Here is a 26,682-nt window from a genome sequence, read left to right as displayed (position 1 = left end):
ATTTTAGTTTTCACTTTCTTCCTTTTTATTCTAGGTTTAGTCGGTGTGCCTTTAGGGAAGGGAAGTATGTCTTCTGGGGACACATACCCCAAATGGGCAGGAGAACCAGTAGCATCACTTGTGGACGAGTGTTCAGGACTGATGATTCTGTTCAATGGTTCAGATAAAGTAGCAGGTGGCATCTCTAGGTCTGGAATTGCTGAGCAATCAGGACTCATGGCATGAGTTGATTTTACAGGCAGGTCAGCTCTGTTTGCTGGCTCCTCGGGATTTGGCCTGACTGTGACCATGGATGGGGCATAATCTTCATCAGGAAAGGTATCCCTGTTAAAAGGGAATATGCCTGTTGTTTTAAATCCTGAGGTGATGTTCCTCGGTGTCATTGCTGACATGAATGCTTCCTTCACAAGTCCTGGAATGTCATACATTGTTGCGGTTTTACCAGGGTTTGTACGCATCCAACCATCCATGGCTCTATTGTAGTACGTCTTCAGTGGTGCATAGACTGTTTTGTCTAAGGGTTGCAAGCGATGGGAGGTGTGAGGTGGCAGAGTGAGCATGACAACACCATTTTCCTTTGCAGTTTTCACAGCCTTCAGTGAAATGTGAGATTCATGATTATCAAGAATCAGCAGAACTGGGTGATCAATAGAGCAGTTTGGGTGACGTATGAAGTGCTCCAGAAAGATGACAAAGGCTTCTTCATTCATCCATCCAGATTTTGTTGCCTGACCTATGGATCCTGCTGGTGGTGATTCTGCCAGGTACGTGTGTTTGTGTTTGCATGTGACACTGCAGGGAAGCATGAAGGAAAAAACAGCCCGACAACACACCATGCGTCCGCTGGGTCCTAGCGCCAGAACACGTGTGAGCGTCAAGGCTGATTTATGGTTCTGCGTTACACTACCGCAGAATTACGGCGTAGGGTACACGGCGACACGCACCGTACGTTGCGCATCGCCGCGTACCCTACGCCGTAGGTTCTGCTTGTTGTTTAGCTTACATTTTTGTTCTGATTGAGCTTCTTTTTTTTGGTAAGCAATAGGGTTGCAAAGGGGTGGAAAATTTCCGGTAAATTTCCGGAAACTTTCCGGAAACTTTCCATGGGAAGTTAAGCTGGGGAATTTTGGAAATATTCCAAATTGGAAACTTTCCATGGGAATTATGGGAATTATGGGAATTTATGGGAATTATTGGGAATTTATGGGAATTAACTGGAAATTGGGGGTAATTTAAACAAACTGTATCATATCCAAACATTAGCACCTAACTTACCAGCTAGCTAGCTACTGTGTTAATACATTTTTATTTAATATTTGCAAGTTAAACATTAATACCATTATAGATCAAATATATTTACCCCATAATATTATCAAAACTTACTTGACTTTATACAGTCCGTGGGCTCAAATGTGTGGCTTCAATAGTCTTGTGCTTTGAGCTCAAATGTGTGGCCTCCAGGCTTCAAGAAATCACCTGTGCATGTGATGGAGGAATGCACAGTGCATGTAGGGGGTGTGGCCTCAATAGCCCTGCAGTAAGCAATGTGCTGTGTGCATGTGATTGAGGAGTGTACTTGCATTAAATCTGGTTGTTTTAGCCAAGACTATGCTACAATATATTTCCCCCAACTATATTTAAGTTCCCTGTTAAGGGCCAACCTTCAATTCTGTAAATTTCTTATTTATTCCCGTTAATTCCCGTTAATTCCCATATATTCCCGTTAATTCCCATATATTCCCGTTAATTCCCATGGAAAGTTTCCAACTTTGAAAATTCCCGGAATTTTGCAACCCTACTAAGCAATAATGATGAAAATAACACAGACAATAGATTGTCTTTCCACTAGAACCACTAAAGGTTCATTTTTTTCCCCAGGCAAATGCATGTAACTCTGTTATAACAAAACAGGAAAAAAATCTTCTACAATGTTTAAATTATGTATAACTGATATAATCTCAATTGGGCAGCACGGTGGCTTAGTGGTTAGCACTGTTGCCTCACAGCAAGAAGGTCCCCGGTTCGACTCCCAGGCCCAGCAGGGGCCTTTCTGTGTGGAGTTTGCATGTTCTCCCCGTGCTTGCGTGGGTTTTCTCCGGGTACTCTGGCTTCCTCCCACAGTCCAAAAACATGCATGCTAGGTTAATTGGTGATTCTAAAATTGCCCGTAGGTGTGAGCGTGAGTGTGGTTGTGAGCATGGTTTGTGTGTTTCTATGTGGCCCTGTGATGGACTGGTGACCTGTCCAGGGTGTAACCCCGGCCTCTCACCTGAAATGAGCTGGGATAGGCTCCAGCAGACTCCCGTGACCCCGCAAGGGATAAAGCGGGTATAGATAATGGATGGATGGATGGATAATCTCAATTGTGAATAGGGAGGTTTTGTGGCATATGCCGTCAGCACAAGCTTTTCATAGAGATCCCTCTGAAATATCTAGAAAAGATCAATGTTCATATGGGGTCAGACCAGCACACTGCAGCTTTTCAGGCCCATGACACTTTGGTTAAAGGTTAGATGAAGTCTAATGATTTCATTGAAGTGATATCATTCACCAATATAGACCTACAATGATTTTTAATGTAAAACTTTGTTATATTGCTGCATATCACATGTCCAATATGCCGTCCCATGCGCCTCGTCTTTTTAGGGTTTTTTCGGTGGGTACCACCGGGCCTGAAAAAAATTCTAGGGGAAACACTGTTATCCTTTATTCAACCATTGCAGTTTACGTTGAGATTTACATAAGAATGATGATGGGCATTTCCCTGAAAAAAAAAAGATTAATATTCCGTATTATTATAAATGTACACTTAGACTAACCTGCTTTTTCGTCTCTCATCCAGCTTGCAGGGACATCAAGGCCATTTCTTCGTGCTAACTCAAATGCCAGTTCACGATATTTCATGGCACTTAGACCGTGAAACATTGCAGCTAGCTTTTTATATGGTCTGCAAGCTCTGTCTCAATTTCTTCACTGAAGACTTGATTGGCATGTCCTTTTCTTATAGCCTGTTCTTTTCACTTCTCCTAGTTGTTTCATATCCATGTATCTCTTTAAAGTCATCCTGTCGATCTTCCTGTCCCTTGCCACCTGACGAATGGACTTCCAATTCTGTACCTCTGCCACTGCTCTGTCCAAATCCACAAGAGGAGTTGAAGCCCTGTCTGTCTTCCGTTTATAGTGGCGTGGCATGATGGTTTCTGGTCTAAAATTCAAAATGTCACATCATTTCGGTGATAAAATGTAAGAATGCAATGTACATATTACAGTAACATAATACTTTAATAATAATAATAATAATAAGTGGGTGAAGTTGAGCCACTGACTTGCTCAACATCCCCCAGGCCTTTTGGCTAAAATTACCCCACCCCTGCCATTTTAACAAACTTGTATCATCCAGCAGTTTAGAGCTAACATCATGCTAAAAGTATAGCCTCATATTATAACTTCCTAATCCACTAACACATATGTGAGATTTGTTCAAACTCTTCTTTAATTGTTCAGACGCGAGAATCACGACTTCTTGAACATGAAAAATTCACTTTGAACGGCAAAAAACAGTTTTTTTAACTTAAATATGCTTACCACTTACTAGATCAGCCTCTCTCCATCACAGGGTGAGTACAATGGATGACTCTTCAAACACACGTGGTCACGTGACCAAATTTGTCTATGGTTGTTCATAAACAAGGGGTGGCTCAACTTCCCCACAGGCTCAAATCACCCCGTTTTCCCCTACCCGGCCCTCTTGGAGTCCCTGGGAGGAGTAATGGATGGTGCTCCAACTGGGGACTCCATGGTTCTACTGGGAGGAGTACTGGATAGTGCTCCAACTGGGGACTCCATGGTTCTACTGGGAGGAGTACTGGATAGTGCTCCAACTGGAGACTCCATGGTTCTACTGGGAGGAGTACTGGATAGTGCTCCAACTGGGGACTCCATGGTTCTACTGGGAGGAGTACTGGATAGTGCTCCAACTGGAGACTCCATGGTTCTACTGGGAGGAGTACTGGATAGTGCTCCAACTGGGGACTCCATTGTTCTACTGAGAGGAGTACTGGATAGTGCTCCAACTGGGGACTCCATGGTTCTACTGGTAGGAGTACTGGATGGTTCTCCAACTTCGCCCAGAGCTGCTCCTCAGCCAATGTCCTTGATGTTATCAGACGGCACGGTACAGTTCTGATCCAGGTCCACAGACCCGGTACAGTTCTGATCCAGGTCCACAGACCCGGTACAGTTCTGAAACAGGTCCACAGATGTTCCTGGGAGAGGGGAGGGCTAGTGGGGGCAGAGTCCCTTGTTTTCATTCCACCAGGGAGATTGTGACTGGAGCAGCGGGCCAAGCTGCCCTGTCAAGGTCAGATTATAGAATCAACAATTATATTGAAAAGAAACAGGCAGACTCCAGTAAATAAATTTGCCTTGCCTTTTCCGTCTACCTTAAGTCTCTGGTTCCTCAATGGCGACTCCAAACAGACGAATTGTGATCAATTCCCGCCAAGCCAAGCTTCCGTTCTTCTCCAAGATCCATCTTGCCAAAGAGCTCAAAGACCGCCGCTAGCCTGTGATTCTGTTCAAGAATCACATCCAGCTTGCGGTCTTACTGTTTCCCCCTTTTGAGGCGCCGAACGGTCCTCCAGAATTTCCTCGAGGCCGACTGAAAGTCTTCCTCCATGCTCTCACCGAACTCCTCCCAGACCCGGGTTTTTGCCTCCAGGACTGCCCAAACTTGATCCACTCGGACTCGATGTCCCCCGCCTACCCCGGTATCTTAGAGAAGCTCTATGAATCCAGAATGTGTGACATGTTTAGGGCCCGAGCACTTACAGTGCGAAGGCCCTATTGTATTTGTAGGAATTTTTCCTTTCTTTACTCTTTATTCCCAAATGAGAATTGATAAGGGAATTAATGAAAAATGGGTGGAAGATTGTTAGGTTCCTAAATCATCAACATAAATTAATAACTTAGGAAAAGACACAGAGACTTGTGGAATGATTTTCAAGGCACTCCTGCAGGAGGGGGAGAGCATACTGACAGAGGCAGAACCTCCTGACAGCAAATGCTTCCCAAAGACCCTCCCCTTGCAGGAAGCTATTTATTGGTAAAACTGACAGGAAACATGACCATATTTGGAACAGTGAATGGACAATGAACAGATGGAGACCACAGACATTGTATCAGATGATGGTTGAAAAGTCACACCTATGACGTTTCAGTTAATAAGCAACTTATCTGTGGTGTGCAGAGCAACAGACATCCTTTTAAGAAACCTTAAAAGGTCAAGGGGTTTTTGTTGTCATCAGATGGTCAACTAACAATGGGATAGTTGTTGGACAGCCCAAACTCAGGAAGGGCTGCCCTGTCACCTGTTAACATGTGATAACCAGCAGTCAGGGTAAAGTATTTAAGAAACACGAAGGGTCAAAGGGGTCAACAGGAAGTATTGGACAGATGTGTCCAACTGCACAATAGTCAACTGTTTAACAGAGCAGACAACCCCCCTAAATACCCTCAGGGAGTGGCCTGTCCTGTGACTTCTGTTAACAATGGTAAGGATGTGAAAAAAACGCAGCAGTCAGCTCTCTGACTTGACTTGATTCTGATTCTCATAAGAACAAAACTTAATTCAAACTTTGATTTATCTGACAAAGATCTTATCAATACCCAACCCTATTAATGAACTATTTTGATGGTTTTCGTGTTAGAAGCTTTAACCATTTACACTTTTGATTTGACGTACTGAGATGTCTCATCTGAAGGTTTCTGGCCGTCAATAACAGCACTGTAGACAGACAGCACTTTATAGAAACTGAAAAGCTTTTGAGAGTCAGCCAACAAGATGATTTAATTCTTCTTCTCTGTCCTTACAGAAACATAAAGGCAAAGAGAGACCCACAAGTTATCGTTGTGATCACTGCAAGAAAGTCCTCACCACTTCATCAGGTCTGAGAAAACATAAGATGATTCACACTGGAGATAAACCGTTCACTTGTGAACAGTGTGGAGCAGCTTTTACCAGAAAATATCATCTAAAGATTCACCAACGTATTCACACTGGAGAAAAACCTTTCAGTTGTGATCAGTGTGGAGCAGCTTTTACCCAACAAAGTAATCTAAAGATTCACCAACGTATTCACACTGGAGAAAAACTGTTCACTTGTGATCAGTGTGGAGCAGCTTTTACCAGACAAGATAGTCTAAGAACTCACCAACGTATTCACACTGGAGATAAACCGTTCAGATGTGATCAGTGTGGAGCAGCTTTTACCACTTCAAGTCACCTGAAGATTCACCAACGTATTCACACTGGAGAAAAACCATTTAGGTGTGATCAGTGTGGAGCAGCTTTTACCAGATCAAGTGATCTAAGGACTCACCAACGTATTCACAGTGGAGATAAACCATTTAGGTGTGATCAGTGTGGAGCAGCTTTTACCCAACAAAGTCATCTAAGGACTCACCAACGTATTCACACTGGAGATAAACCGTTTAGGTGTGATCAGTGTGGAACAGCTTTTACCACATCAGGTAGTCTAATGATTCACCAACGTGTTCACACTGGAGATAAACCGTTTAGATGTGAACAGTGTGGAGCAGCTTTTACCAAATCAAGTGATCTAAGGACTCACCAACGTATTCACACTGGAGATAAACCGTTTCGGTGTGATCAGTGTGGAGCAGCTTTTACTGAGTCAGGAAAGCTAAAGATTCACCAACGTACTCACACTGGAGATAAACCATTCACTTGTGATCAGTGTGGAGCAGCTTTTACCAGACAAGATTGTCTAAAGATTCACCAACGTATTCACACTGGAGATAAATCGTTCAGATGTGATCAGTGTGGAGCAGCTTTTACCACATCAGGTAGTCTAATGACTCACCAACGTATTCACACGGGAGAAAAACCGTTTAGGTGTGATCAGTGTGGAGCAGCTTTTACCCAACAAGGTCATCTAAGGACTCACCAACGTATTCACACTGGAGATAAACCATTCAGATGTGATCAGTGTGGAGCAGCTTTTACCCAACAAGGTCATCTAAGGACTCACCAACGTATTCACACTGGAGATAAACCGTTCAGATGTGAACAGTGTGAGGCAGCTTTTACCAGATCAAGTCAGCTAAAAAAGCACCAACGTACTCACACGAGTGATAAACTCTAAAGATGTGATCAGTGTGAAGTGTGGAATTGCAAAAAACACCTCTGCACAGCAAACAAAGCAAAATAATCAGACAACATCATACCTAAAACTTGAAAGACTAACATATGATGCCCCCTGGACACCTCCTGGGAAGGTGTTCCTGGCATGTCCCACCAGGAGAAGAGCCAGGACACACCGGAGGGAATGTCTTTTGGCTGACCTGGGAACGTCTCTGGATCCCTCCAGAAGAGCTGGAGGAAATGTGTGGGGTGAGGGAAGTCTGGACATCTCTGCTCAGACTGCTGCCCCCGCTAACCAGTCCCACATCAAGTGGATGAAGATGGATGGATGGACAAAATCCATATATCTGCAAAAAGCACAAATTTATTGTAACACCATTCTGAGATACAGAATGTAATCTAACTATAGCATTAACTATTCCACAAATACTGCATTAGCACATCTCTAACATCTCTTCCTCCTCTCCACCCCGAGCCACTGCCACCACTGGCTGAAGTGTTGCTGCTGCAGGTTCATCCTATGATGTTTCATACGTCTTTCCATGACTTTCACACAGATTATGTAGTGGACAGGAAGTCATCACCATTCATTTCACCAGTCGGACATCACAGAAGGAAACCTGCTGAATTCATCTTCTACAACCTGTCATGGTTTCCCAGTTGGGGATAGGTTTTTTCCATGATCACTCTCCTGTCGTTCCAGATCCTGCCACCCTCATCAGCCAGACATCTTCTCTTTCCCCTCACCGGTGCTTCCCCGCCCATCTGCACACCTGGTTCCCATGATCATCAGTTCCCCTTTATATACCGGCCCATTTCCACATGCCAGTTGCTAGATTGTCTAGCGTTCATGCCTAGCTTTCCAGCATTCCTGATTCTGTCTGTTTCTGCCTGCCTGCCTGCCTGCCTGCCTGTGACTTTGCCTGATTCCCGGTTTTTGGATTTTTGCCTGCCCCTTTGGATTTGTCTGCCTGATCTGCCTGTCTTCCCGGTTTTTGACTCCTGCCTACCTCTGACCTGATTAAAGCCACTTGGACTCTGATACTCCGTTTGATGTTGTTCATTTGGGTTTTCTGTCGTTTGAGCCGTGACAGTAAAATCTGGCCAAAAGTATGAACCCAGCCAGCATGGACCCACCAGGAAAGAACGTGGATCTGTGGGAGCTCTTTTACGGTGAGCAAGTGGCGTCCTACCACCGTATGTTGAAGGGGACAGGGACATGCCGCCAGCCCCAGCCTGTTGCTGTTCCCGAGGTGGTCCCGGACCTACCCCAGTCTCTTTCCCCTTTCTGGGGAACACACCTGGCTCGAAATGGGCCCAGGAGTCTCCAGCTTCAGGAGAAAAGACGGTGGCGGCAGTCCCAGCCTGTTCCTGTTCCGGCGGTGTCCCGGTCGCACCGACCCCTGTTCCTGCTCCGGCGGTGGTCCTGGACGCATCGCCCCCTGTTCCTGTTTTGGCGGTGGTCCTGGACGCATCACCCCCTGTTCCGGCTCCAGCGGTGGTCCTGGACGCATCGCCCCCTGTTCCTGCTCCAGCGGTGGTCCTGGACGCATCGCCCCCTGCTCTAGCGGTGGTCCTGGACGCATCAGCTCCATCTCCTGCTCCCCCCCACGTCCTGTCTGCCCCAAAACCGGCTCCTCGTATCCTGCCTGCTACGCCCCGAGACCTCCTGACCCACCTGCTACACCCCTAAACCGACCTCCTGACCCGCCTGCTACGCCCCCAGACCTCCTGACCCGCCTGCTATGCCCCCAGACCTCCTGGCCCGCCTGCTACGCCCCGAGACCTCCTGACCCGCCTGCTACGACCCCAGACCGACCTCCTGACCCGCCTGCTACGCCCCCAGACCTCCTGACCCGCCTGCTACGCCCCCAGACCGACCTCCTGACCCGCCTGCTACGCCCCCAGACCTCCTGACCCGCCTGCTACGCCCCCAGACCTCCTGACCCGCCTGCTACGCCCCCAGACCTCCTGACCCACCTGCTACGCCCCCCAGACCTCCTGACCCGCCTGCTACGCCCCCAGACCGACCTCCTGACCCGCCTGCTACGCCCCCAGACCTCCTGACCCGCCTGCTACGCCCCGAGGACGGCCTCCGGAACTGTCTCGGCGGTCGGCCCGGCCCCGAGGACGGCCCCAGGAACAATAGCAGTCAGTTCTCCATCAAAGACAGAGGTTCCTCACTCTGGAATTCTCATATACTTATTGCTAAATCTTCATTGTCTATTAGTAGTTTTAAACAGAGATTGAAGACCAGCCTTGTGGATCAAGCGTATAGAATTTCTTCCACTTAAAGTGGACTCACTTTAAGTTGTTTTTGTACTTGCTGTTATTATAATGTAATGTATTATCTTGGTGAGAACTTTGAATAAGCCCATTTAGGGCTTCCTTTCTCACCTGCACATATTTTCATGCTTTTATATTCATTTGAACTTTGTACCGTTTTCATGTTGTGCAAATAAATAAATCAAATCAAATCAAATCCCTCTAGTGGATACATAAATTACTACTTTAATCTTTGTCTTGTCTCCCTCTAGTAGAGATATAAAATCATTGCGTTTAAAAATGAATCTCTTGAAGTTGTTATGGTTATTTATTAATACCAAAGTGGGGAAATGTACTTGGTACGGCAGCAAAGTAACAATATACACCAAAGTGAATTTAAGAATATATGAAAAATATCAACAGGTATAAAGGAACAACATAAATATAAAGTAAAAAACCAAAATAAATAAAACAAGAGGTCAGAAAATCAAAACCTTAGACTCTCAAACTGTGCTATTTATAACACCAGTGGTATGTGAGCTCCCTCTAGTGGTACGCAGAGGAAAGTCATATTTAAATAGATTCAATGAACTTGAAAATATTTTTAAAAGTAGAGGGGTTCAACAACACTGCAATGCTATGGTGCACTTAAACAGGTTAATAATTTACCTTGATCTGGATGTTCAATTAATTCAGACAGGTAGTATTCCTGTGAGGACGGTGACACCCACGATTGAGCAAACGCGCTGCCTAAACGGCGTGAGGTCCTCCATGGCTGGTCCAACACCCTTCCTGGCCGCGCTTTGCCGGTGTAAAGCAGCTCTCCATTTCACCTCCACCTTCATGTGCCACCACTTCTTCTTAATCTCCTGTTTGCTGAGGTTTTGAGAGCCTGCAGTGTTTACAGATGCAGCCACAAGCTCTTACTGGTCACGCCAGAAGACAAGTTTGCAGCTTCAACCACCATCATCCTGATCAAACTCTCAGGATCATGGATCCTGTCCCAGTTCATCTGGTAAGAGTGGGGGCACGCATGGACACGTCACCGCTCTATTTTCTGGAATTGATATTAACTGGAGGAGCCGAGTATCCGTCTTTTTCTTTTCATCCATCAAAAAAGTCATGAAATTTGGGGAATTTCTCTTGCAGCTTTAAAAATCTATCTTTTTCTCAGATCTCCAAAATGAGGTGGCGCTCGACTTCCTCGGGGTGTCCCACCTTTCCATGTTGCATATCTACAGCAGCCCAGAATGGACAAACCAGACATTTTCCTAGAGGAAGTCATTTTTCACATGAAGTCTTTATCTTTAGCAATGATCCTCCTAATAGCTGTCCCCCCCTTTGGCTTAATGCCAGTAAATCCGGAGCCCTTCTCACTTAAATGTTGTAAACAACTGACAATTGTACCACGGTAACACAAACAATATATATATATATATATATATATATATATATATATATATATATATATATATATATATATATATATATATTAGGGATGCAACGGTTCTCGGTATAAAACCGAACCGTTCGGTTCGCCCTCCACGGTTCAATACGCCCATGTGTGCCGCGGATTTTCGGTTTTGCCATTAATTGTGCATTAATGCTTTACAATCCGCAGTTTTTGTGTCTGTCAGCTGCTGCAGAACAGCGCTCCGCGAGTCACTGCTGTAGCTCCGCCCATTCCCCCTCACACAGAGCAGACACGGAGCGGGGGAGTTGAGAGAAAAAAGTTCGAAGAAGCGCAGGCTTCATTCAAATCCCCGGTGGCATAATTTCGGTTTCGCTGTTGATTACAACGGCGATGGAGTGAAAATAGTTACCAGAGCTTTTACTGTCTGTAATGATTGCTTGAGACCGACTAGTGGAAGATCAGAGTCTCCGCCTGGTCAGTGAAACGTTACACTGACCGGGCGGAGACGGCTCTGATCGGGCCGGTTTATTTACAGGAAGGAAACAAACAGCTTTACAGTCATAAACAAAGGCAGACTCCAACTCTAACGTCTCGGGCAAAACTCCCCGAATAATTAAATTAAAACACCTGAAAAAAACCCGAGGTTCACCCACCCCCCCCCCCCCCCCCCCCCCCTCCCTCTGACACCACAGGCTCCTTCATCACGTGCATTACTGTGACAGACAGAGAGATGAGAGAATTCAGGCTGATCTCCCCACTTTGTAACTCTCCCATATCAGGATCAAGCTACAATATTTTGTAATATTCTAATAATTATAATTATAATAATTTACAATATTTTCGCGGAGGGAAACCGTCCTCCGCTCGCGTTGGACGGTTCACGCCCAGGGGCGTCGCCAGGTGTAATCCCTTATGGGTTCTGAGCCCAAAGGGGCCCCCGCATAGCGGAGGCCTAAACTGCAAAATTTTTGGGATCTTACGGGTCGGATCGGTTAACTTTGCATGACTTTAAGTCGTTTAGAAACAGATTGACAGCCACAAGCAGCTTCAATGATTATAACAAAAAAGACCATTCCAGATCAGCAGATGAATGCATAGCACAGGATAATAATAACTGCAGGGTGGCGAATAGTGCAACAGGGCAAAGCTCTGTGTATTCCCCTATTCAATTTTAGACAATATAAGGAGTAAAAACTGAATGAGAAACGAGAAAGCCAAAGAAAGTGTCATGACAACAATTATAATTATTATCCTCCTCATTTTATTGCTGCATTCAGCAAAATAACAATGACCTCCAAGTTCCAACTCACTGCATCATATAGGGCTAAACAAACATCCATCCATCTCAGACTTTTATTTTCTACAAAATGGCAAAATAAATAAATACAATAAATAAGAAAAAACACATGACTGACCAACATAGCAGCATATAAATAAAATTCACATTAAACATTCCCAACTCAACCCACCCCCCCCCCAAAAAAAAAAAAAAAAAAAAAAAAAACACTGGGTTTGTATGTGTATATTTATGTATGTGTACGCATATGTATGCGTATATATATGTATATATATTAAATATAGTAATAATGCACATATATTTACTTTTGGTTTCTACCGTCATGGTATCAATCATTAATATGTGTGCAGACAAGGTAAAAAAAAACAAAAAAAAAAAAAACATTCCCAACTCAGTCCCAATACAAAGACATACTCAATAAAATTACAATAAAACAACTTAAGGTGCCATTACAATCCCAACAATAATACATCTGGATGCCAAAAATAAGATACCTATTGATGAACATTAAAGTGCAGTATCAAAAAGGGCTATTGGAGAAAAGGAGAAGATGCATATTTTATGCCAACTGCCAACAATTCAGAACTTAGTTTTTCTTTTCTTCATCCTGGAAAATGTTTCGATAGCATTATCCAAAGTAATGGACGCAGTAACCTCTCTCTCAACATAAAGCATTGCGAGATCTGAGAGACGACTCTCAGTCATTGTTGAGCGCAGATAGGTTTTAATGAGCTTAAGGCGACTGAAGGTGCGCTCAGCCTGTGCGCTGCTTGTAGGAATAGTGAGAAATATACGATATAACGTTGCAACGTTAGGATACGCTTCATGCAAGTCATTTGCAATTAGAAAGGGCAGAATCTCTGCTGTAGTAAACCCTGCTCCATCAGGGCTAGGGAACAGTTGTTTGTACACGTCTCTGAACGAGGAATATTCATTCTCAACACATTCTGCATCCAGATCCTCTGAATAAAATTCTGCCAATTCATTGATCCTCTGGATGGAATTCTTATCAAAAAAGTGCTTTTCATTTAGGACCTGAAACTTACTAACTGTGTTTCGAAGGTCTGTGAAACGTGTTTCAAACTGTGTGTCAAATACTTTTAGAATGTGCTCAAAGGTCTGCTCTTTAAAACGTGCTCTACTGTCAGATATAGGCTCGTCTGTGGCAACTTCATCATGGAAACGTTTTCTCTTTCTTACTCTCCCCTGCTTGAACTCTGTAGATGTTTTACATTCTTCTGCTTTCTCTTTCGCTGATCTCTCAATTTCCTCAAAGCCCTCATCAGATTTCAGTTGTTTCAATGTGCGTGCGCAGCTGTCAATTTGCGCAAGTGCAGAGATTAAATCGATTGATTCTTTCTGAAGATAGTTTGATAGACAAAATGTTTTCCCTAAAACAAAGTTCCAAAAGTTGAGCATGAACATGAACTCAAATGTCTCAATTGTGGCTAGCAGACCTCGTGCATCTGCTGCTGCTTTTGGTGTTGAGCCGACATCCTCATTGATTACTACATCAAGTGCCTCTATAATTGCTGGCATACTTCTTAGTACCGCTTCAGTGGCTTGCTTTCTTGAGGCCCACCTTGTATCAGAGAGACTTTTCAATGTCAAAGCTGTGTCTTTAACCAATTTATCCTGTTTTTCTTCTAGTATTCTGTAACGAGGTAAACTCAATGTTAAAAAGCAATACAATGCTTCAAGAGTACCAAAGAAGAGTTTCCCAGTTGTACATGATGACGCAGCATCAACAAGAATAAGGTTTAAGTTATGGGCACAACAATGCACATACAGAGCCTTAGAGCTACATGAGTCTTTCACTCTTTTTTGAAGGCCTGATATGTGACCAGACATAGTCCTAGCTCCATCGTATGCCTGCCCTCGCATTTTGGTAACATTAAGTCCCAGGTCCTGGAGCGCTTTAATTAGTAATTCATAGAATGCTTCTGCATTGCCACTGGACAGCTCATCAAATTTAATAAATCGCTCAACACTTTTACCACTCTTATTGACATACCTTATGGACAATGAAAATTGATCCACCCTTGAAATATCAATTGTTGAATCAACAATGACAGAGTAAAAAACAGCATCCTTAATTTCTTTAAGAATCATTTGCAGTGTCTCTCGGGCAAGGCATGTGATCATCTCGTTTTGAGAGTCCGGATGTATGTATTTGTAAACCTTATTTTTTTCATTTAAGTGATTCTCAAGGATATTGTCATATCTTGCCATTAGTTTTAAAAGTTCAAGGAAGTTGCCCTCATTAACAGATGGGGCTCCTAGGCCAGCATACTCCCTGTGTGCCCTAAAGGCGATACCTTGCTTGGCTAAATAGAGAGTAATATCCATCAGCCTTTTAACTACTTTCCTGTTTTTCTCAATAGCTAGTCTTTCTGCCTGAATGAGTCCTGCGATTACAGTTTTGTCCTCTGTAATGCGATATTTAGTGATGAATAGTTTCCTCTCTGCCTCTTGGTGTGCTGGTGACATTTCATGTTGCTTTATTCTATCCATGCCTTTGTGGAAACCATCAAACCCCTTGTCAGGGTCAGACCAAGTAGATCTTTCTGTTTTTTTGGCAAAAAGCCAACAACAATGACAAAACATCTTGCCAGCTAGAGGGGAATACACCAGCCAGTGTCTAGCTACACTGCATTTGCCACTCTTGTTTTTGTACCAGTGTGTCTTAAACTTGTCATTTAATGAATTTTTAACAAAATCTGAAAAGTTATCTTTTAACCCAGGCTGACATGGACCATGTTGTACAATAGCTCTGATTTTGTCTGTGCTGAAAGACTCCTTTTTAAAAAGACGTGGATCTGTGGGGTATGGTTGTGCAAAGTCCAATAATGGCTCAGAGGAAGACAGACTTGCCTGGTGGTTGTCATCGTGATCACCTGTGCAGGTGATCTGATCAATGTCATTAATGTCCATATCAAACTCTGCTTCGTACCCGCTAGTGGCCACCGTCACTGTGGCCACTATCTCTGTGACTGCCGCTGTCACCACCTCCTCATCGTCTTCTTCAACAGCAGCTCCTGGTTAAAAAATAATAATAACTTATTATCTAAGCTCACAACACCTAGGCTAGCTATGGCAGCTCGACAAGCTTACTATGTGTCACAGAGCTTGTCAAGCAGCTATTTTCTGCAAAAGCCTTTTCCAGAAAAAACTTGGATGCTGGGGCTCAAGTGGTTAAAGTTACAGAGTTAAACTATAACTCATTATGCCTCACCTCCTGGTTCAGTAGTTGATGGTGGTTGTTGTTGGACGAGAAGTGGAGGGGAGGCGGACACGGTGGTGTCCTCTTCAGCAGCTCCTGGTTACAAAAAAAATATAGCTTATCTACAAGTTCACACATATAACTATAGCTAGCAGCTTGACAAGCTTACAATACATCACAGAGATTTTCAAGCTGCTATTTTCTGCAAAAGCCTTTCCCTCCTCAATGTAAACAAAATGTAACCAAGTGTAATGCATAGAGTAAAGCTTTTTAATTGACTTTGTACCAGTGAATCTGTACTGTCATGAAACTGGTCTGTTCCTATGCAATTTCTTCTAAAACATTATTCAGAAAAAAAAAAAAAAAAAAAAAAATACCGTGGCGGCCGTAGGCGGCGCCATCTTGCGCATAAGCAAATAATCAATCAACAGAACACCCAAAAAACGTGGATACTGGGGTTCATGTGATACAAAGACAGTCAAACTATAATAATTTATTATGTCTCACTCACCTAGTCCTGCTCCTTGTTCAGTGATTTTGTCGTCCTCTTCATCAGACGGGGTCTGCGACGCCGACCCCCCCGCCTCCATTTCAACGTCGTCGCGTGCTGCGGCTGCGTCATCACTGCTTTCGGTGTTATCAATGTGTGGCGGTGCAGGCGGCCGCGCCGTTTTAAAAAATGTTGTCACTGAGACACACTTGGCAGCAGCAGCCTGGACATATCTCTTTTTTCTCTCTTTTCGTTTCTGTGCTCCTGATTTATTCTGTTTGGTTTTAGCCTCCGCCTTCCCCATCGTCGCTCTTTCTTTTCCAACTTTTTTTTTTTTCCAACTTTCCCGCCTTGTAACTGAGTGACGACGTCACTTCCTTTCAACTGTGAGCACGCTACCGGATGTTTTGATGCTGCAGGCACAGAGAGCACGTAATGCCAAAATAAAAGCCTCGAGCGAGTCGAGCCTCGTCGTGAGGGGAGGCGGCGGCCCCTTAGGGCAGAGGGGGGGCCCTCTACTTTGAAATGTTGTTGACATTGGGTTTTTATAACCCGGAAACCCGCGCCAGCGTCGCTAGTGTTCACGCCCATATATTTCTGATAATGTACCTCGTCGGGCATTATCCCTTACGTATTTAGTGGTGTATAATGTACTTAGTGTACTGAGTTGTCAAGATTAAGAGGCTCTTGACTATAAAGAATTATAGTAATTTACTTTTTGAAAAGTGATGAGAGAAATAAATGGATAATTTTGGAAAAAAAGCTCTCTTCATGTACATGAAGGCTGATTTATGGTTCTGCGTTACACCAACGCAGAGCCTACGGCGTAGGGTACACGGCAACGCGCACTCCTACGCCGTAGGCTCTGCGTCGATTTAACGCAGAACCATAATTCAGGTTTAACTTAAACCGAAACCGAACCGAAACCGTGGCCTAAAAACCGAAACCGAAACCGAACCGTGGGCTACCTGAACCGTTGCACCCCTAATATATATATATAAATATATGTAATCTTTTTTGGCTTAACCAGCAGACGGGAGCACGCAGCAAGATGCCATCAGGGTACCAGGGCCATGGACCTCCAGCACCGCGGGCTGGCTTTTTCCCTACGGTGGCCGGTCGGGGGAGCTTAAGAGCGGGTTCCCCGGGTTCGGCCGGTGAGCTGGGTGTTTGAGCATGGGGTCCAGGGGGTCTTTGGGACGGTGAGCATCGGGTTGGTGAGCGTCGCGCCCGGACGCGAGCCTTCATCGGCAGCCCGGCTGGGCTAAGACCGGGGACGAGCCAGACGTTCCCCGACGGAGGAGGAGGCCGAGAGGTTCCGAGAGATCCCAGACCAGCTGGACCAAAGGCTCGCGGGGAGGCATCGCAGGGCTTAGATATGCTGTAAAGTGGCACTGAGACCGCCGGGGTGATTCCCGGAGGCAGACGGACCCAGAACCGACTGAAAGAGCCATTCCATGCTCTGAGCTTCTGATAGAAAGAAAACAAAGACAAAGTGTCTTCCTCGGCTGTTTAAGCAGTCACTGGTTCACAAGAGACGTGTCAGGACAATAAAACACAGTGGTCAATTGTTCATAATACGGTGTTTTTGAACAATTTATGAGGTCCTGACCACACAAGCTGATGGGTGGTTTCTCAGCCCTGGAATTTGCTGGAGAGGTTAAACAACCATGGATGAGCGTCTTTGGGGTCCCAGAGACCCTGCTTGAGGTCCTCTAAAATTCATGACAACCGGGCCGAGGACCGGGACTTCCAGCCAACCGAGTCCGAGAAAGGTGCACCGTTATCGGACACTTGTTCGTCGATCACCGGTCCTCGGCTGGAAGTCCCGACCCAAGCGATTTAGCGGTCAAAACTCCGGCTGAACTACGCCGTTCTACCCTCCAGAATATTCTAAACTCTCTCCTGGTGGTCCCGGACTCGTATTATGAACCGTGAACGAGGGCCACGTGGGACCTTCAGAACAAACATAGAGTCCGGCGGGACGCGACCGGAGAAAAGTATAAAGTGCCATTTCCGAGAAAGTTCTTCCAGAAAGTGGTTTAGAGCACATTTCAGAGCATTTGGAACACATTGAAATGGGTTTGTAGTAAAGTGTAAAAGATATGTTGTTGGCCATATCTGGGGAACCGCGAGGTCCTGGAAGCCTATACCCCAGATTTAATATCATCCTACAGGTGCCTATAAGTGTATATAGTTTGGTGTAAATCGGAGTATCTTTGACTTTTTTCCTCCAGGGACGAGGGGGCACCGGTCAGCCAGCGTGGCCGAGGACGACGCACCATTCCCGGACACAAATCCGCAGAAAACCCCCGGGTTCGGCCGGTGAGCTGGGTGTTTGAGCATGGGGTCCAGGGGGTCTTTGGGACGGTGAGCATCGGGTCGGTGAGCGTTCCCCGACGGAGGAGGAGGCTGAGAGGTTCCAAGAGACCCCGGACCAGCTGGACCAGAGGCTCGCGGGGAGGCCCGCTGACCATCGCGGGGCTTAGGTCCGCTGCCAAGTTAGGTCCGCTGCCTCCGTCCCTGGAGGCAGACGGACCCAGAACCGGCCCAGAGAGAGCCATACGATGCCGTGAGCTTCTGGTCGAAAGAAAACAAAGACGAAGTGTCATCCTCGGCTGTTTACGCAGTCACTGGTTCAACAGACCTGTCAAGACAATAAAACACACTGGGAAATTGTTTATAATAAGGTGTTTATGGACAGTTTGGACAGAGTGTGAGGTCCTGACCACAAAAGCTGATGGCTGGTTTCTCAGCCCTGGAATGTGCTGGAGATGTTAAACAACCATGGATGAGCGTCTTTGGGGTCCCAGATACCCTGCCTGAGGTCCTCTAAAATTCATGACAACCGGGCCGAGGACCGGGACTTCCAGCCAACCGAGTCCGAGAAAGGCGCACCGTTATCGGACACTTGTTCGTCGATCACCGGTCCTCGGCTGGAAGTCCCTACCCGAGTGATTTTGCGGTCAAAACTCGGGCCAAACGACGCCGTTCTACCCTCCAGAATATTCTAAACTCTCTCCTGGTGGTCTCGGACTCGTATTATGAACCGTGAGAGAGTGCCACGCGGGACCTTAAGAACAAACATGCAGTTGGGCGGGCCGCGACCGGAGAAAAGTATTAAGTGCCACGTCCGAACAAGTTCTTCCAGAAAGTGGTTTAGAGCATGTTTCAGAGCATTTGGAACACAATTAAATAGGTTTGTAGTAAAGTGTAAAAGAGATGTTGTTGGCTATATCTGGGGAACCGCGAGGTCCTGGAAGCCTATAGGCCTACCCCAGATTTAACATCATCCTATAGGTGCCTATAAGTGTATAAAGTTTGGTGTAAATCGGAGTATCTTAGACTTTTTTCCTCCAGGGACGATCGGGCACTGGCCAGCCAGCGTGGCCGAGGACGGCGCCCCATTCCCAGACACAAATCCGCCGAAGACCCCTGGGTTCGGCCGGTGAGCTGGGTGTTTGAGCATGGGGTCCAGGGGTTCTTTGGGACGGTGAGCATCGAGTCGGTGAGCGTTCCTCGATGGAGACTGTTTTTGCATATAAATGAGCCTGCTGATCATGCGCAGCGCCTGCCTGCAATCTTTTTCCTACACTGCTGTGCGTCAGGATGAATGAGACATGTGTCGAGCCACCGTGCCACTAAATTTGTCAGAACCATGTTTGAGGCACGAATGACTTCTGAATGCGAACTTTTATGGTTCACATAGACAAATTCATTTTCGCTCGGAGCCCTTATAGCAATGTGATTGCAGTCAATAGCACCGATTACATTTGGGAAACCTGCCATTGATGCAAATTGCCTTTTAATGTTGATGTATCGACTGGTCATTTTAATAATGCCATCCAAAACGGCTGGCATATAGTGCTCAGTGACGGCTGTGATATCCCAGACCAAAAGACAGAAAATAGATATTATATTGTACCTTAAAGGGGCTTTAGGCAGAACATGTAACATTATTTATTGTTAATCAAACACATAGCTGTCGACTAATTTCCGCTGGAAAGAGACAGTTGCCAGAAAATCCAGAGTGGTCAGCACCTGTATATGCACCGGGTCGGTCCGTCTAACACTGGACCCAGTTCAGCACCAAGAGCACTGCTCTAGGGAATCCAAATCGGCTTATTAGCCAGTCATCATCATGGGCCAGGAAATCTTCATGGTCCCTAAATGCTCTCTCCATCCTGATCCTGCCGTGCCATTTACGTGATCCTCAAGCAGTGCCAGCGCATCCATTGTGCAGCATTACGCACGGCTGTCACCACGCAATTTATATTCTTACTCAGCAATTAGACTGATTGTTACACACCTTGTCACAATGAATCAGTGGTGTAAAGTAACGAAGTACAAGTACTTCGTTACTGTACTTAAGTAAGATTTTTGAGAATTTGTACTTTTATTGATACTTTCATTTTTCTGTACTTTTACTTTTACTTCGTTACATTTTCAATCTTACTTTTAATCCGCTATATTTAAAATTGGACACCTCGTTACTCGCTACAAATTAAAGTCTTACATTAAATTAAAATGTAGGCTATTGCCGTCTACACCGACGCACACCTTACGCCGTAGCCTACGGCGTAAGGTGTGCGTCGATTTAACGCAGAACCATAAAGCGGACGTAATTGAGGCCACCATGAGAAAGGCTGATTTATGGTTCCGCGTTACACCAACGCAGAGCCTACAGCGTAGGGTACCCAGCGATGCGCACCGTACGGAAGCACCGCTCCAGCAGCGGAGAGAGCTGGTTGTGGGCGTGGTTTCAGCAGCGGAGGCTGAACCTATGGAAATCTGCTCAAAAAAAAACCACGTGACACTGGGGGACACTGGGGGCCGGCGGGGGTCAGAGAGCTTGCAGAATTTCATGGTATTTTATCTTCCCTGTCCTGGCAGGGTGAGGGGAGACCACTTTATATATATGTTAAAACAAGAAAAAACGTGTTTTTCATAATAGGTCACCTTTAAGTAATTTTCAAGCAAAAAATCTGTACTTCTACTTAAGTACAATATTTTTGTACTTTTTCCACCTCTGCAATGAATAATCAATCTGGTGCTATTCACCACTCCATACCAATTGAAGCGGCAAGTATGATATATGAACATAGTACCTACTGCAAATACAGGCGTAATGGCTCACTTACAGAACACACAGATCAATAACACTGCCGGCTTGGGTGTATGTGTGTTCCTGGCTTCATTTCACCACCTCACCGCCTGCGTCGCCAGTTCCCCATATCTTCAAAAGGTTTGTGCGCGAGGGTCAAAGCTTGCGTAGAGATACACACATTTTTCCATGAAGATTTTTTTTTAAATCCCAACCTTTGCGTAGAAGGTGGCGTGAGCATCTTTCAAGCCCTGTTTTGTGCGCAAGCGAGCTTTATAAATTAGGCCCCTGGTCCGTCTGGTTCTGCTGGTGAACCTGCTGCTGGGTGTGAGGAGGCGTGTTGACAGATCAGGGCACATTCTTTCATCTGGGAATCCTCAGGTAGAAACAGCAGAACTAAATGTGTTTGGATGTTTGAGACGCAGCTGAGGCGTGTCAGGTATGTACTTCCTCGTCAACAAAACTAAAAACCAGCCTCTGGTTGATCGGAGCCACTGACAGGAACAAAACTAGAGTAGTTCCAGTCCTCCAGGGTCAGAGAACCGACTCCTCATTAAAACCACAACAGAAATTAATATCTGTCATCAGCACCAACATCACTGCTGCTTCTGACGGTTTCTGAACTTTACTCATTCCATAAATCCATTCACTGAATCCAGTCTACCAAGAGTTAACAAGACTGTATTACACCTGGAGACAAGGGGGCGGAGTCTGGACTCTCACCTGGAGAGGAGGGGGCGGAGTCTGGACTCTCACCTGGAGACAAGGGGGCGGAGTCTGGACTCTCACCTGGAGAGGAGGGGGCGGAGTCTGGACTCTCACCTGTGAACCTTTTTGAGACTCAGATCTGGTTTTTCAGGCCGTGGAATCGAGACATCAGGAGAGCTGTGGACAGATCCAACAAACTGTAAGTTTGATTCATGTTTGAACTTCGTCTCCAGAAACTTTACTGTTTTCTCTAAACTTGTTCACTTTATTTGGAAGTTTGACTCTTTATTTAAAGCTTTTGTACAAAGTAAATATGAAACAAAAGACTATCATCCAGGTCAGAGAAACTCTCAAAGGCTGAAACAAACATGACTTCAATTTCTGTTGTTCTTGAAGACGTTTCACCTGATTCAGGTTGAACTGAAGATTCCTCCTGGATGGACGGTGACACGTCTTTGAGGACAAGAAAAAGGACGTCTAGTTGACTTGTTTAAAGCCTTTGAGAGAAAAATCAGCAGATAAAATCAGCCATATATTAAACTCTGACTACGAAGACAACGTTTATAGAGTGGTTCAGATGACAATCATTAAAATTTGATTCATGCCAATAAAACTAGGCACAAAAACAGATTCTGCAGCAGCTGGGATCCTTCTTGAGCCAATTGTGTAAAAGAAATGCAACCAACAAAGAAATGGACAAGCTTTTATATTTAATTTATTTGACTTATTGATTCATTCCAGACACGTTAAAAAAAATGTATAGAGCATAACCACGTTTACACTAGTATTATTTTATGTATCTATAGATAAATACACATAGATACACATATACACACATGTATACACACACATTTTGAACAATCCCACGTAAATATATTTATAGAAATAAAATCTATTGTAACTGAATGTACACAAAACAAATCAATCTGTAAAAATAAATCTCTACCCAATGTCACACCTATCTATACATACCTATGTACATGTACACACATATACTTATGTATATGCACGTGCATAACAACACGTAACACACAAATCCTGTTTAACATGTCTAAAAAGGTTTAGGAAGTAAACTAATTTAATCCTGCCCCTTCTCCAATATTCAATAATTACACTTTATAGGCTACCGTTTTTTTTTTTAGTCTTGTGAATTTATTAAAAAAAATTAATACACAGAAAATTTTTAAAAAGTTCACGTCAAGAGAGAAATTCTGTTTCTTGATGTCGGTGATTCAACAGATACATAAATCCAGCTTCCCTGTTTCTGTTTCAACTGGTATAAACCGTTCTTATCTGGTTTTTATTCTTGCCTGTTTCTTAAAATGCAAATGAGTTACTTTTCTGCTCCTCCCCTTTTTTCTACAAGAAAGCCGAAGCAAGAATGACACACTTTCCTTATGTCCTCTAAAAACCCCTCTGAAATAAAAGAATGTAAATTGTTCATGTGTGGCCAACTTTTACATGCTTTTACTCTTGTTTCAACTGGTTTTAATTATTTGCTGCTTTTTAAACACTGTTTCAAGTTTGCTTAGAAACGTGCTGCATACATTTTACTATTAATTTAGGAGGATGTAGACATATTTCACCAGTCAAACTGAGCTTTAAGTTATCAAAACACAACAATTAAACACTAAAACTCTTTAAAATACACATTTATATTTAGAGATGTGTCATCCAGGACTGAGCTCAGACTTTAGAGAGAACCTGCTGCCTTTTCATCACTACATCATTCATTCATGAAAAAAACACCTGTATCAGAAAAATGAAGATGGAGCAGCTGGTCGTTGTACATTTACAATGACGTGTGTTTCCTCTGCAGATGAAGGTAGAAGGTGAGTGAGCTGATGTGAATCCAGCAGCATGGATCAGTGTGAGGACAGAGAGGAGGGAGTCCTTCCCTCCAAAACCTCCCAGAGGGGAAAACCTGAGAGAGAAGAAGAGAGGTGAGATGATCTAACTGTCCATGACTCTTCTGCACGTCAGAGTTCAGCCCTCACGTCACCAAACACCTTTATTACAGGATACCTGGACCTGGACCTGGACCTGGACCTGGACCTGGACCTGGACCTGGACCTGGTCCTGGACCTGTACCTGGACCTGAACCTGGTCCCAGCTGTGTGTCCTTGAAGAGTGACAGATCATTGGATTTTTTTCTTAATTTTAAACATACCCAACGTTCTCCCTCAGTGAGGTGAGTTTTACATAAATCTTTCTGATAAACGTAACAGAGACTGAAATGTTTTTATCGTAACATGATTATTTTAGTATTTTAAAAATATGTGTCTTGATAATTTTCAGTTCAGTTTTATCTATAAAGCATATATTACAATACAAGTTGTGTCTAGGAACTTTCCAGGGACCAGAACATGAGCTCACATCACCAATCACCTTTATTACAAGAGACGACCTGGACCTGGACCTGGACCTGGACCTGGACATGGACCTGGACCTGGACCTGGACCTGGACCTGGACCTGGACCTGGACATGGACATGGACATGGACCTGGACCTGGACCTGAACCTGGACCTGGACCCAGCTGTGTGTCCTTGAAGAGTGATGCATCAAAGAATTTCAATATCACTTTTACAGATGCTCCTGGTTTTCCTTCAGAGAGGTGAGTTGTTTGTAAACGTTGTTTCTGGAAAAACATAAGTCAGACTGAAATGTTTTCATGGTAATATGTTTAAAGTGAACATTTCTCTGTTTTACTGCCATTGTTAGATAGTTGTTGATGTTTCCAGAAACACAGCAGACTATAAAGGGGGTGTTGGAGTCTCTTCTGAGTGACTGTAGTTCAGCAGTTTGTCCAGCAGGGGCATCTTTCTGCTGAGGTTGCAACATCATTTAGGGAGGAAGTTCTCCTCAGGTGGACGGTGTTGCTGGATGCAGGAGGACAGATGGTTCCTGGAACCATGTGAACATTGATCTGTTGAGAAGGTGGTCTTTGTGGACACGTGCTGGACCTTCTTGTACCACCAGGTTGAGAGCTTTTACTGGGAGTAAGACGTGGACATTCTCAGTCTCAGGAGGACCAGAGAACCTTTAACATCACAGGAAGTCCTCTGGTGGACTGTCCTCATCCAAACATGACTCCATGGACCTTCAGACATCATGTGACCTAGTTCTTCATGATTCCTCCACAGAGTGGACCAGCAGATCTCAGAGTCCCCCAGTGGTCCGTCTGTCCAGCAGCATCAGACCCAGCTGGACTCCGTCTTTCAGGTCTGTACATGAACAACAACTGCTTCTCCTTCTGTTGTCCTGATGTCCATCTGCATGCTGGTCTCTGGAGACCAGTGGACTGTCAGTCTGTCCAACATGGGTCTGATGTTTGTCTCCATGCTGGTCTCTGGAGACCAGTGGACTGTCAGTCTGTCCAACATGGGTCTGATGTTTGTCTCCATGCTGGTCTCTGGAGACCAGTGGACTGTCAGTCTGTCCATCATGGACCTGATGTTTGTCTCCATGCTGGTCTCTGGAGACCAGTGGACTGTCAGTCTGTCCAACATGGGTCTGATGTTTGTCTCCATGGTTTCAGTCTGATTGTGTCCTTCATTTGGTCTTCTGTTCCAGCTGCTGGAGGACGACATCGTCATGTTTGTGAAGGACGAGCTGAAGAAGATCCAGAAGGTTCTGAGCCCAGATTACCCAGAATCCTCAGACAGTCTGGAGGAGGATGAAGATGAAGAGAAGAAGAGCATCAGAGAGACATTCATGAAGATCACAGTGAAGTTCTTGAGGAGGAGGAAGCAGGAGAAGTTGGCTGACCTCCTGCAGAGCAGTAAGACGTTTCTCTGAACATCTGAGCCACTGGATAAACCACACCCGATGTCTCAGTAGAGGACCAACATTCATAGATCAGACACAACAGTAAATAAAAGGTTTATTCTAAAGAGTTGATCCGTGTGGATTCAATATTGAGTTCCAGCAAACACTAAACAAACACAACTTGTGTGTCTGAAGTGAATCGTAGAGGAAACACTGTTGTTGTTCCTCTGATTGATCAGAGTAGTTTTTGGGAGGAAAACGCTTCAATACTCCTCATTGAACGGCTGATCAGTCAATGTTGAAATGTAATCTTTAGAGGAAGTAGAACTTGTTCTGGGCTGGTTTTAAAGCACTTAGTGGTTTTCTTTATTTCATCTTTATTTAGAGACCGTCGCTGCCGATTGTCAATCCAAACTCAAAGGTCAGCTGCAGAAGAAGCACTAGCATGTGTCTGAGGGGATCACTAAAGCAGGAAACCCAACCCTTCTGGAGCAGATCTACACGGAGCTCTACATCACAGAGGGAGGGGCCGGAGGGGTCAACGAAGAACATGAAGTCAGACAGATTGAAGCAGCTTCCAGGAAACCAGATGGAGCAGAAACAGCCATCAGACAGGACGACATCTTTAAACTCCCACCTGGAAGAGGAGGACCAATCAGAACGGTGATGACGAAGGGAGTGGCTGGTATCGGGAAAACAGTCCTAACTCAGAAGTTCAGTCTGGACTGGGCTGAAGGCAGAACCAACCAGGACATCCAGTTCCTGCTTCCATTCACCTTCAGACAGCTGAATGTGCTGAGAGAGGAGAAGTTCAGCTTGGTGGAACTAGTTCATGGATTCTTCTCTGAAACCAAAGGAGTCTGCAGGTTTGAAGAATTCCAGGTCGCGTTCATCTTTGACGGTCTGGATGAGAGTCAACTTCCTCTGGACTTCCACAAATCTACAATCGTCAGTGACCCCAGAACATCCACCTCAGTAGACGTGCTGCTGACAAACCTCATCAGGGGGAACCTGCTTCCTTCTGCTCGTCTCTGGATCACCACACGACCCGCGGCAGCCAATCAGATCCCTCCTGAGTGTGTCTCCATGGTGACGGAGGTCAGAGGGTTCACTGATCCACAGAAGGAGGAATACTTCAGGAAGAGGTTCAGAGAAGAGGAGCAGACCAGCAGGATCATCTCCCACATCAAGACATCACGGAGCCTCCACATCACGTGCCACATCCCAGTCTTCTGCTGGATCACTGC

At 44.9% G+C, this 26,682-nt stretch overlaps 1 protein-coding gene across 1 annotated transcript; it reads left to right on the top strand.

The window, feature by feature from the left end:
* The first annotated feature begins 5,878 nt into the window (after positions 1-5,878).
* Positions 5,879-7,406, top strand: LOC133442147 (zinc finger protein 665-like). Its single transcript, XM_061720101.1, has one exon. The coding sequence runs from the start codon at positions 5,964-5,966 to the stop codon at positions 7,164-7,166; it is 1,203 nt and encodes a 400-aa protein (XP_061576085.1). The 5' UTR covers positions 5,879-5,963; the 3' UTR covers positions 7,167-7,406.
* The last annotated feature ends 19,276 nt before the right edge of the window (positions 7,407-26,682 follow it).

Source organism: Cololabis saira, chromosome 4 (genome assembly GCF_033807715.1).
Source record: "Cololabis saira isolate AMF1-May2022 chromosome 4, fColSai1.1, whole genome shotgun sequence".
Taxonomy (NCBI): domain Eukaryota; kingdom Metazoa; phylum Chordata; class Actinopteri; order Beloniformes; family Belonidae; genus Cololabis; species Cololabis saira.
The sequence above is the reverse complement of the archived record's forward strand: the minus strand, read 5'-3'. Positions and strand labels throughout refer to the sequence as shown.